This window comes from Arachis hypogaea, chromosome 3, assembly GCF_003086295.3.
Source record: "Arachis hypogaea cultivar Tifrunner chromosome 3, arahy.Tifrunner.gnm2.J5K5, whole genome shotgun sequence".
Classification (NCBI taxonomy): Eukaryota; Viridiplantae; Streptophyta; class Magnoliopsida; order Fabales; family Fabaceae; genus Arachis; species Arachis hypogaea.
Window position 1 is genome coordinate 115,737,644 of NC_092038.1, and position 13,262 is coordinate 115,750,905.

Consider the following 13,262-nt stretch of genomic DNA (forward strand, 5'->3'; position numbering starts at 1 on the left):
GTGTTGGTAAAAAGTATTTAACAACAGGTGGGATCCTTGAATAGCAGGGTGGATGTGTGTGTTGGTGAGAAACATAAGTTCAGCAAACTACTTTTGTCTTTGTTGGTACTAACAATTCTCTGATCCTTTTCTTTTTGTTATTACCAAAACAATTGGAAGCACCTTGTCTTTGATAGGGGAAGTTTAAAATGATACACGCATTGATGCATGGCTTTCAATGATTTAATTTGTATATGAGATAGATTTTCTTTTTCTCTGATCTGATGTGAATTTTATTTTGCTATGATAGTTAGAGCCAAGTGGCAAATATGTACCGACCGGACCAAAAATAAACAGTTTGTGGTGTCCAAATATAAACAAAGCATTGATATTTGACACATGTTAAATAATAAAATGTATGGAACTTATTACCAACCATTATTAATATTGTTCCGCTTTTAATTGCTTTGGGCATACATATAACTGTATAAGGTGGGTCGTATCAATTACCAAACACGTTTTGCAAAGTTGTTGCACTGATTAATTGTGTACAGTATATAGACTCTAGAGTCTAGATGAAGTAGCTGATAGATTCTAGAGCATCTGTTCCGTTTCAGAAAAAGATGATGGTACCACACATATCAGATAACACATATATGTATAGCTCAACAAAGATTGACTTCTGTTTCACCTTTTTAATTCTGTTTACTGATTTACTCAACCATTGAACCCTAGGCTATTATGTATTATATATGCTCAATTTTTCAAGGAAAAAAGTTCAAATTTATTATTTTGGTCATTAATTAGTGTTAATATTTAAAACATGAAATAAAATATATTTTTAAATTATTAAATTAATAGAACTAAATTAAACGAATTAAATTAATGATTAAGTGATGATTTAAAATAATAAATTTTATTAGATCTAGTATTTTTTTTAACTACTATTTTTATATAATTATTTGAAAAATATTAAAAAATTGTTAGAATTTATTATTTTTTATTATTATTCAATCATTAATTCAATTTTTAGTCTAATTTTTTTAATTTAATAATTTAATAATATATTTTAAAAATTTGATGGCAAAAATAATAAATTTTAATAATTTTTAATCTTTTATCTTTTAAAATAAATTTGTGCCTTTTAAAACCTCCGATTTATATTTTATGAAATGTGATCAACCACCAAGACATATGAGAGTGTCTTACCCAAAAGGAACCTACTTAAAAGTATTTCGTAGAAAAATATGTTTGGTAGTAAGGAGAATGCAACTAGTCCTACATAACCAGTTGACTACAAAGATTAATTTCTTTTAGTTGCTTATTGTTGAGGATGAAATTTTATTAATTCTTTTGTGTGCCACGTGTTACCTTGTCAACTAGTCCTACATAGCTCTCTGGTCTTCTTTTTATTACCACTTTTATATAAAAAGCTAGCTATTACTTTTCCTGCATGTTTAATCGAATCATAATTCATAACTTTAATTCAAGACGACTCATCCCTTTCCTTTCTATTATTGTTGTTATTATTACTACTAGAACAAGGTTTATTTTAAGTTCTGACTTTTGACTTTTGACCCATTTTTGATTGCCACCAATACTTGCTTCTCTGGCCCGCATATGCTAACAATAAAGGGAAAGTGCATGCAAATTAAAGCAAGAGTATTTATTTATTTTGGTGTTTAAAGAATTTTGAATTAAATATTTTAACTTTTAATTAAAATTAATTATTCGATTAAATTTTAATAATTAATTTTATCAGTTACTTAGATTTTTTATATTGTCAACTTTAACAGAAGGTAAAATAGTCCTTAACAATTCTAACAAGGAACAAAATGGTCCCTAACCTCCTCTGTTAAAAAATGATATTGTTTTCTTCCAATTTTCATCATATCTCGCATAATACTAACAGTATAATACTGTAATTTTAGGTTACACAATTCACACTTTGTAACTTCAATGTTCACAAGAAGAAAAATTATCAACTTGTTCTCAACCAATTCATGCTCAGAAAACTAATGACTATGTCTCTCAAGTACTTATCATCTTCGATGGATCCCATGAATCTAGATAACAAGTCTGATTTGTTAAAACCCGTCGTCGTCGTCGCCATCTCCCTTCTCCTCTGTGCTATCATCTCCATGACCACATTGTCCACAATTCCAATCGCTTCCTTCAGCTTCTTTTCTGAACTAATGTTCAGTAATCGCTTCAGTTTTTATATGAGTAGCAACTGCAACATTACTCGTTATACTGATAGTTTGGATGCGAAGTCGAAGCTGTCTAACAACTTAGACTTCGGAAAAAAAGAAATGAAGTACTTGGAGTCCATTTCAAATGAGAATTTGCATATGATGTCGAAGGATAATCTTCTCATGATGTTCTAATGTTCAACAAGCCATATTGCTTGTTGAAGAGTGGAGAAAGGCATGCCCTTGGGCTAGTTATGAAACTTGGTTTTGAGGATGTGGTGGACGTTGTTGGGGTTAGAGTTGATGCTGTTATCGAGGACGTGGAAGTGGATGCTTCTTGTGGGTGAAGTGCGGAGGAGGTGTGTGTACCAGTCACAGAGATTTAGGAAGTATGTGATCTATGACATGTTAAGGTAGGTGCGACACGCGTGACAGTTACACCATGGCTTGATCTTGGAGCTAGAGAGGAGGAAGAAAAAGATGGAAAAGAAGACTGTGAAGGTGAAGAATGAGAGTATGAATGTTACGGTTATGCAACATATAATTAAAATTGAGGAAGAATAGTGTCGTTTCCGAACAAACGGGTCAGAGATCATTTTGTCCCCTGTTAGAGTTGTCAGGGATCATTTTGTCCACTGTTAGAGTTGTCAGGGACCGTTTTGTCTTCCGTTAGAGTTGACGGAGCCAAGGATAAGTGACTGACGGAATCAATTGTTAGGAACCAATCGAGTAATTAATTTTAGTTGGGGACTAAAGTGTATGGTCCGAAATTCTTTGAGAACCAAAATGGATAAATACTCTTAAAGCAATTCTTTTATGAATTTCTCTAATTTTCATTTTAAAAATATATGTTAAAATCATAAATTAAAAAATTTTATTAAAATATAAAATTTTTATTTTTTTAAAAAATATTAAAAATTTTTTACTAGTAATAATTTTATTATGTGTTTTAGAATATATATTAACTAAATCTTTTTATTAATATAAATGAATACTTAATCCAAGTCCACTCTAAATTCCTTTTAAATTCTTTTTATAGAAAAACATTTATACATATAAATAGGCAAAAAGTTGTTACAAGTAATAGAAAAATATTATGTTTAATTTTAAAAAAATAAATATTATTTATGTAAATCATCCTTCTCTCATATTTTTCATCATTTTAAAGTATACTTTTGTTTCTAAAGTTTGGCAAAAATTTTAAAAATATCTCTAAATTTTATTTTGTTTCAATTTTATCTTAGAAGTTTTTTATTTGCATCAAGTATACTCTTAGCGGTTAATTTTTCAAAAAAATTAGGACCAATTTAATAACAATTTCATAAGAACAACCTTCAACACAAGCAAATCAAGTATAATTTTTATGTATTTTTGTTGGATTGATCTTCATTTTTTAAAAAAATTTGGTTGTCGGGAGTATATAATTCACTACAAGAAATGCACCGAGTACCGTCGAGTATATAATCCACTACAAAAAATTTTTGTATCTTTTTTTTTTATATATTGACTACAATCCTCTTTTTATTTTTGCAGGCATATCAAACCAAGTTCTATAGTCCTGGCAAGCCCTTTTCTCTGTTTCTCTGGCTGGAGGGTATATTCGGTAAGGATAGAGCCACGGGAGTAGGTGTAGTTAGTGCCTTTGATGCGGAGGAATAGGTTAATAAAGAGATTGAAGACTAAGTAATTGGATTTGATGACTCTGAGATGTCTCCAATTCCAGACATCGACAGAGGACAAGTAGTGCAAGGACAAGGCTCACATTCAGAAGCTGGTGCGAGTGGAGGAAGCACAAGGCGGTATGGAAAGAAGAGAAAGCAAGCTAATATTTTAGAGAGAATGGCTGACTATATCCAGCAATCTTCTGCTGACCAAAGGAAGAATGTCCAACTACTTGCTGATGCCATTGTTGGTGTTAATGAGAAGTTTAAGGTCGGCGAGAAGCTTACACAACTTGAGTTCAGTGATGATAAGGTGGTGAAGGTAGTGTTGAAGTTTACTGAGAGTCTGAATGTGTGTGCTCACTTCTGGGGCTTGTCAGATTCACAGAAGATTTCCCTTGTGCGTTCCATTATCTAAAGTTGTCATGCGATCGTAACTTGTTATGTGGATTTAGCTTAGGGTATTATGTTGGAACTATATGGTTTAAGTATGAATTACATGGTTATACTTTAGATGGTTTAAAGTACAACTTATATTTGGTATACATCTGGCTGGATATTTTGGTATTGCTTTTCTTTTGGTATGTATTGAGTAGGTGTGTTGATGCTTAGTACAATATTTTTGTTTTAATTGTGTTATTGAGCACAAAACATTTTAATATAAGTTGACTGTTATTTTAATTTTTGGTTTTTTTGCTGAAAAAATGTTAGGTCTATTTTAATATAATATAAAAAGGAATATCATTATGTTTTTGGGCCTGAGAAAATGCTTATTAGGGAATGTAAAGTGGGTGTAAAGATTTGAGCTTTGTATCTTGTTTTGGAAATTTTTTAGTGGAGAAGGGGGAGTGAATGAGTAGAGATATTCGATGGTGATGATCAAAATATTTGGTCTATTTCAATAGGAAAGAAGGCATACTACCTTTTCGCAATAGGAGGGGATGATCAAAATGTGAATCTTGGATTATGGCTACTATTGGATCGTTAGTCAGTTTAAGAAGGGTCATGTGCACTGTGTTGCAACTTATGTTATTGTTTATGGCAGCAAAGCCATGATCTTACAATACTTTATGCTATGAAGGGATGCATTCATATATACATACATACATACAAGGGGATCTTTAACAATGAAAGGATGCATTCATACATCCAAGGGTCATAGTTAGGGTATTAGTACTATCAAATTCACTTTAGATGGCCATTTGATAGTTTTCGAAATTTCATTAAAGCAAACTAATTTATACAATTTGCTCTTTGCCTGTTTCAATTCAAATGTCAAACTACAACTTAAACAACAATACTATAATCAGGACAATACAGATTACAAAAACAAAAAGTTGAAAGAACGCTAACAATTTCATAAATACAACATTATTATCCAGTTTTTCAACTCGTTCGATCAACTTCAAATTAGAATTGAAATGACAAGAGAAATCATCTGCAACTTCAGAATGTTGAATACTTGGACTTGCCCATCTAAACCATCCACATCGTCTTACAAGACAGGCATAATATTTTTTTACCCGGGTTGGCAATGCTGTTTGAAACTTATAACAGAGCTCTTAAACCACACTCACAAAAACATTCGCGCATTATATTGCCGCTGTCGTAGGAACCACTTGTAGATCTTCTACTTATAGATGTCATGGTTAATCAGCCTGCTGAATCTAAAGGCTAAATCAGATTTCAAATCAAATAACAACTGCTTCTCTCACAAATAGATAAGTTAATAGGTTTCCAAGTGATACATTCACAGCTTCCTGCATTAGAAAATCATATAAGTAATTCAAGTCACTGATCTCCTTATAATATGTGATATGAAGACAAAAAATTAGGAAGCACTGATTCAATGTCACCAAAGTTAATAAAAGGCAGTGCTTTTTAACTTGCCTTTTCACAATTGGCACATTGATCTGAAAAGTTTGAGTCACCAGATTCTCCTTTAACTTTGGATCTTGTTGGATTACAAATTTGTACCCATTGCTCTGTAAAATCATTGTGAATGATCAAATAAAAATATACAAGAATATTTTGGCTTTGTTTATTTAAGTTAAAAAATAAAAATAAAAGGAAAAAAGAGATGTGTGTAAATTACCATAAGACCTAAAAAGCTACTACAGAAGATTAAGATTTTCATCGTGTGTGTGTTTGCTTCCTTTCATTTCTATTTGTACTTACTTTAGCTATTTTATCTCTTTTTGGCAAATTTATTAAATCTTGTTCCTACTTTTGATTCTAGCCCATAATTTTTTAATAAAGAAACAGCTTAAATATAACTCTGTCTATAACTTTTTCTAATAAGTTATTAACTACAAACATAACTCTATCTCTATACCTTCTTTATTTGGTTAGGTGGCTGGATCAGGAATTAAATTTAAGAAAAATGTGTAGTATAATGCATATTTAGAATAATGACTCAATCTTTTTCATGTTTATTCTAATTCCTACCATTAACTTGTCAACATTTAGCCTTTGACACAAGGGATAGAAAAAAAATATTCAATGAAGTAAACTATAAAACGATGTGACAGCTCAAGCATCTGTTGATCTAGATTAGGAATCAAATCGTGTCCAAATGCAACAAATCTGCATTCTTAAAATATGATGCCAAACATCTAAACTTCACCACCAGAAGCACGCAAACCGCAACAACTACATGACCGTCAGATGCTTGAAGACGCGATTATGAACCACTGGAGATAGATGTGCCGTCGTTGCTCGGTAGTCCTCGCTGTTTCTGCTGGCGATGGGGAAGACTGGAGGATTTAGAGAGAGGAGACACGAAGGGGTCTGGAGTGGGTTATAGCTGGAGTGGGTTAGGGCACCAAATTATATTTCTGAAAAATTGAATTTGGGTTTGGGGTTAGGGTTGCATTGTAAGGTTAAGGGTAAATTTGTAAATTTAAACATTTCAGTCTCCAGTTTTAATTCAAACCAAACAAGATACTGAGGCATAATTAAGTTCTGTACACTTATACGCCAAACACAATACTGAGACTTATTTTAGTTTCTATCTTTCAATCTCTGTCTCTCAGTCTCTGTCTTGCTACCAAACGCTACCTTAGTTCATTAGGAATATGGTGAATACTACTTAATGGGTACATATTTGGCGACATCATGTCACTAATTATTAACTTTAATTGAATTGAATAAATTATTATGTTTGACATTGTAATATTATATGTACAACATTATATATATTATGAATTCTAATATGAAAACAAGTTAATATGCTCTGTTGGAAATTTGGTGAATTTAATTGTATTTTGATAAATATTGTGGGTTGAGATTGGTTGGATTTGTGAGAACCGTAAAGGTAGTTATATATCCAATTTTAGGAGAAGTTATGTCTAATTTTTTTGGAGAGTTTTGTTGAAATGATTCGTGTAGTTAATATGTGTTGATAAGTATTAATGATAAATTCTTTTTGTAGACATGACGACAGGTAGAAGAGATAGACCAAGTGAGTCTCGCGGTCGTGGTAGAGGGAGAGTTTCCACCAAATCCCTGCGACTGTTCAATCCACGCCCTCTACCTCGACTACTCCATCGATCCCTATAATGTCACAAGCGAGTCCAGCAGAACAACAGTTCATCATCGTCCCAAACTCGAACTACGTGCCTCTTTCTGCTATATATGCCCTCTACAGATCCAGCGACAGAGCCCGTGTAGGTGTTTTCTCTAGTGCCCCCAGTAGGATGTCTCTCCTCCACCGTCTGTCATTCGGATGAGGATTTAATACAGGCGTGAGTACATGTAATTTTTTAAGGTTAAGTTTGTTAATCTTAAGTTTATGCGTTTCTATGTGCTTGTTAATGTTAGGTTTTTTCTCTAAAAGTTTTGCATCAAAGAATAAGGAGATCTTCGAGGTCATTAAGTCGATGTATGACCACCCGTCGCCGACCTACACGCAGATCCCGGCTGAGACCAGAGATCGATGATTTTAAAAGTGAACGGTAAGAACCCAATAATGTTGAATTAATTAACTGTATTTGAACTATATTTTATTTCAACTAACTAATATTGTTGAAGCACTTTATGCAGTTGAAATTCACATGGGATGCGAAGCATAATCTCATTATCAGAAAGATCTACGACCACCAGGCAGCTAAACAACTTCGGCAGATGATGAGTGACGTTCGTAAGGGGAGCGACCACCTATCATCGTGGATCCGTCCAGCCCTCAAGAAGAAACTGGAGGCCTATTTTAACAATGATGAAAGGTTCAAGCGTCGTCATTTGACGAACGTTGCTAACAGGACTTCGCCTAGGTCGTCGAAGTATACGGGTGGGTCGGCAACGTTCATGAAGACGAAGTGCATACTGGTAAGAATTTTGTCATTGTTTAATTTTTTAGTAGTTACTTGAATTTGTTAGTTAATTTGTTCATTTATTTTATTGGTTGATATGTTAATTTGTAGTTTAAGTCATCGGACCATGAGGCGACACTGGCGGAGACCTTCAAGTATACCCATACTTTGAAGGCCAAGAAGGAGAGATTTGCTGACGAGCAGTCTATAGTCCATTATATGAGTTTAAATTAATACTAAGTTTCAATTTTTTTTTGTTTAAAGGCAATTAACTATTATCCTAATCATGACGTGTGACCCAGCAATCTTAGCCGCCTAATGGAAACAACAAAGCCAGCTCCGAGACCCAAGTGGTAGATCCTGATAGGTTTTGGCGTGAGACCGCCTCTGAATCCCACAAGAATCGCCGGTTCAGGTTGGGGTCGTTCTTTGCCAGTGGCCTCCGCTCCTCCACGTTGGCGTTTTCCTTTGCCTCTGCCTCTGCCACCAACTCTGCTGATCCCCAGAAAGTTGTCGACTTGAGGGAAGAGGTGCAGAAGCTGATACAAAAGCTTCATCAGCAAGCGGAGCAATCTGAGCAGAGGTACAACGACCTTCTTGCACACGTGGGAGGAACCGTTGCCATCAGCTCAGATCTGACAGAGAAGATGGAGCAGTTAAATCTGTTACGAGAGCAGATGGAGGTGTACAACCACCAAATGCGCACTGAAGCTAGTGGTGCTAGAGCCAGCGGTACTGCTGGTTCCAGTGACAACGCTACTGGTGGAACACCGCCAACACCTATTCCATCTCCAGCTGTCAATTCCTCATTCGTCGGTCAACTTATAGCCATTACTAGCCACCGAAATTATGGCCACCAGAGACGCCACATATATATTGTATAGAAGAAATACAAACAAAAAGGAAGTTTTTTCAATCTATCGTAAAAAAAATTGTACGTTAAATAAGTGAAAATAATAGTATTTGTGTGAAGCTATTGAACCCTAAGACTAAATTTCGATCACATTGGGTTTGATTTCTTATGCCAGTGTACCATTCTTTGAGCTGTATATTCAGCAAGTATTTGGCTACTAAACATAACACTTTGCCAAGATATTTCATTTTTTAGGTGGTGGTTTAAATTCAACGCATCCGGTATATTCATTCTATTCACGTTTATAGTATTTCAAAAATATTGATATTTGAGTGGTTTTATTAACGAAAAATGTTAAAGGTCCTAAAAATATATTGTTGGAATATTAAATTAAAAAAATTAAATTTATAATTACAAATATTGATAAAAAAATTTATTGGTTTTTGATTTTTTTTATTAATTATTGATTTATAATCAAAATTAATAATAAAAGTTACTGAAACTTTAATATTCTTGAATAATAATACTTAAAATTTCTTTTAATCAATAATATTGTAAAGCTCTCAAATTTATAAAAAAATTTAAAAATAATACTTTGATAAAAAAAAATTTATATAAAAATAACATTATAAATTTTTATATCATTTGATATGTTTGACTTAAAAGATTTGTTGCAATAGAGTTATCTTGGGAGCATTCACCAAATCTTAACGCGTCGGCATGGCACACTGGGAAGATTCATGAACATAATAACTATCCCTACTTACACAGATGCATGGCCTGTCATATCAAAACATGACCGGTTACCATCAACCTTTTTCTGAATAACGGTGAAATTAACTGTACTAACAGAATAACTGCCACCACAATAAATATACATAACATTTTTAATATTTTATACATTACATAAATATCACCCCCTCTGATTTCAGTAACAACATTGATACAGAGTCTCTTGGAATTTGTGCAGCAGAGCAACATTATGTCAAAAACCATCTAACAAGGGATCTAGGAGAAAAGATACGGTCTTATTTGGGTGGCTTTTGGGGTCCTACTACAGGTTCTTCATATCCATCCATTAATTTTGCTTCACTTTATTCATCATGTTTCCAAACTAATAAAGTTTTTTCACTTTAATCTGATGGACTAGGAACCAAGAACCAAGAACCAAGAACCCAGCCATATAGTATATATATGATGCCACGAATTCCCCCTTAGCTTTCTTCAATTTCACATATTCCTATTCTGATATAATGTGATACCATGCGTAGTTTTGGTCTTCCAGTGTTCATGCATCACGATTCTGGTTCACTCATTGTGCTGACCAATGATAATTTACCTCTACCTACTAGAACAAATAATAAAAGATACCTTCAAAAAAGATTGAAAGATAAAAGAGGATCAGCACACACAACTTATTAATTAACTAACTAGCAGTTAAATAAAGAAATAAACATATGTCACATGTATAGCCACATGGTTTGGAAAACTTACAACATGTTTTGTAGCTATATGGATTTGATATTGTATTAATTCAAGGAACCTAAGTTGCTGCCAAGTCCATATGGATGAAGAAGCTGCTTTTGTCGTTGGTCTTCTTCTACTTCCCAGAATTGACCACCGGTATACTGAAAATGATGTTTTTCTCACAACTTAGAAAGCAAGAAAAACATAAAATTAATTATTATTCTTTAGTCATTTTTTGTTTGTATATATACCTCAGAGAAGACATTTGATGACCTCTGTCCTTGTAGGAAAACTGGTGATGTTGATGAATAATCCAAAAGATAGTCACTGTTATTATTATTAGCACCGGGAAAGGTGGTGGTACCGGTGGTAGTGGTCATGGTGGTTGTATCAGCAAAGGGTGTAACCTGGTTTGTGCTGCATTGTGGTACTGATGCCAGTGCTGGTGTTGATCCTATGCTGCTTATCTTCTGATTCTGAACGTTCTGTTACACAGATAAAGTTTTATAAAATAACTAGATTTGTTTGCCCATGTAACTTGTTGGTTCATGGAGACAAGTTCTCATCTATTATTCACTAATAATTGATCAAACTTGAGTGGAGTTCACATTGCAACCTCTTATCCAACAGTATATAATTAATAATGCAACATAATATTTAACAAAAAAATGAATATACCTGATCCAGTGGTCTAACCAAGTGGCCATTATTGTTATCATTATCTAGGTCCATTGCAAAGTCAAAGAAGAAGGGGCTGACTGAAGCAAGCTTCATTGACAAGAACTGCATATATTTATATTGTTATATAGTTAGTTAGCTAGCTAGCTTCAAATTAAAAAAAAATTATATTATATGATTGACTTGAGTGTATTTTATTATTATTAGCGGTACCACTACATACCTCTACTTGATTTTGTAGGGACTGAACATAATTGATGATCTCGTCCAACACAAGGGCCTTTCCGGTTACCTAAGTATGAACCAAATCATATGATGAGGTTAGTGACATGTCAGAAAAGAGGGTGATACTGATAGAAACATGTAACTACTGTGTCTCAGCTCTCAACCAAAGATCACAATTCATTAATACCAACAGAATTAGATAGTGGAAAATGATGATCATGGCACACACCTTATCACAGCCTGGCACAAGTCGTTGCAACATCTTCATCCTCTCACTTATCTTCTCCCTTCTCACCTGCAATGATGAACATTTTGGTCACTTTATTTAGAGAATTAATCAGAGTAGCTAACCATAAGGTGGGGACCCATATAAAAGAAGAGCATCATTAATTAATTAATTGCTAATAATATGGTATAGTACCCTTTCAGCAAGGCTGTGGCTATCAGTTGCTTGGCCCCTTCTTGCTCTAACGTGGATATACCCTGTTGCTGTTGGAGCCTCTTCTTTTTCCTTCTCCTCTCCCTTCTTCACCCCACTCCCACCATTATTACTCTTCCTTTGTTTCTTGCTACTTCTCCCTTCTCTACCTGCTGACAACTCCTATAATATAATATGATGAAATTGTTAACATTATATATAAAGTCTAGGAACTAAATAATGAAACTATTGAAAAATGAAAACAACTAAAGAGCTAGCTAGCTAGATAGATAGATAGAAAAGTTTGAGAGCCAAGACTATTGACCTTATTGTTGTTGAAGGAAGAGGAGTTAGAGGTAGTTTTCCGCTTGTTGTCCGCCATGTTAATAGGAGGAGGAGTGTTCTGAGTGACTTGGTCACCGTTTTCAACCACAGAGGACTCAGGGCTGTGGTTATGTGAGAGAAAAGGAGGAGAAGGATCAGCACTACTGTTGTAACTTTTGGTGGTAGCAGCAACAACCTTGGAGCTTTGATCAACAGAGCTAGTATCCAAAGAAGATGTTTCCTGCTGATTACTATTATGAAGTTGAAAGAGTTGGTGATTAGGTGGTGGAATAAGAGGATAATGGGGACTAGTAGTATCAGCAGTAGTGTTGATCATATGATGATCATGATGAAGAGAAGAATAAAGCTTTATTGGAGGAGGGGTAGTAGTAGTAGTGTTATTGGGGATGAAGAGTGATGACGAGTCAAGAAGAATTGGGTAGTGATTATGGTAAGAAGAAGAAGGAAAAGTAGAAAAAGCTTCCATTTGAAGGGAAGAGAGGAGTAATATAAAGAAAATGATAGGGGGATGGTGGTGGTGGTGGTCAGACTCAGAGGAAGGCAGGTGTAGCAGTGAGAATTGATGATGATGGATAACAAAACTGGGAAGAGGGGGCAGAGGTATATATATATATATATGAAGAGAGAGTGAAGGATGTGACACCAAAATGCTTCAATCTCTATAAGCAGTTTAGGTAAGCCATTCCCATGCACATACATACAGTACTTTTGACTGGTCTAATCTAATCAACTCATTCACTTCTCTTCTTTTTTCTTTTTTTCTCACATGATTGCCAATTGCCAATTGTTTTCTATAAAAACAGAATTTCTTGAATTTTCTGTCTCTCTCTCTTCCCCTCTTTCAAGTGACTTTTATTTCAGTTTATTTTTTAAGATATGGGAAAAATATTAGTGTTATACAATAAAATGAACATTTATAGAGTATTTATACAGTTTAATATCAATACAAAATGCAGTCTGTAATTTGTATTTTTATTTTTTTTTGTTTTTAAACAACACAAAATACAGGTTGGGTTTTGTTTGAAATTTTTTAAAAATAAAACCTGCAAAATACAAGTTGCATTTTTATAAAGCGTAGGTTACATTTTGTTTAAATAAAATATTTTAATTCGAGGGTCTTGCCTATAAATATCA

General features: G+C 33.8%; 1 protein-coding gene across 1 annotated transcript; it reads right to left on the reverse strand.

Moving 5' to 3' along the window:
- Positions 1 to 9,853: 9,853 nt before the first annotated feature.
- Positions 9,854 to 13,028, reverse strand: LOC112790978 (uncharacterized). The gene is made up of 8 exons (XM_025833625.3): positions 12,109 to 13,028; positions 11,787 to 11,966; positions 11,595 to 11,660; positions 11,364 to 11,432; positions 11,141 to 11,245; positions 10,714 to 10,947; positions 10,490 to 10,623; positions 9,854 to 10,366 (listed from the first exon to the last, which is right to left on the reverse strand). Exons 1-7 carry the CDS (start codon positions 12,592 to 12,594, stop codon positions 10,525 to 10,527), a joined length of 1,239 nt encoding a protein of 412 aa, XP_025689410.1. The 5' UTR covers positions 12,595 to 13,028; the 3' UTR covers positions 9,854 to 10,366; positions 10,490 to 10,524.
- Positions 13,029 to 13,262: the final 234 nt, after the last annotated feature.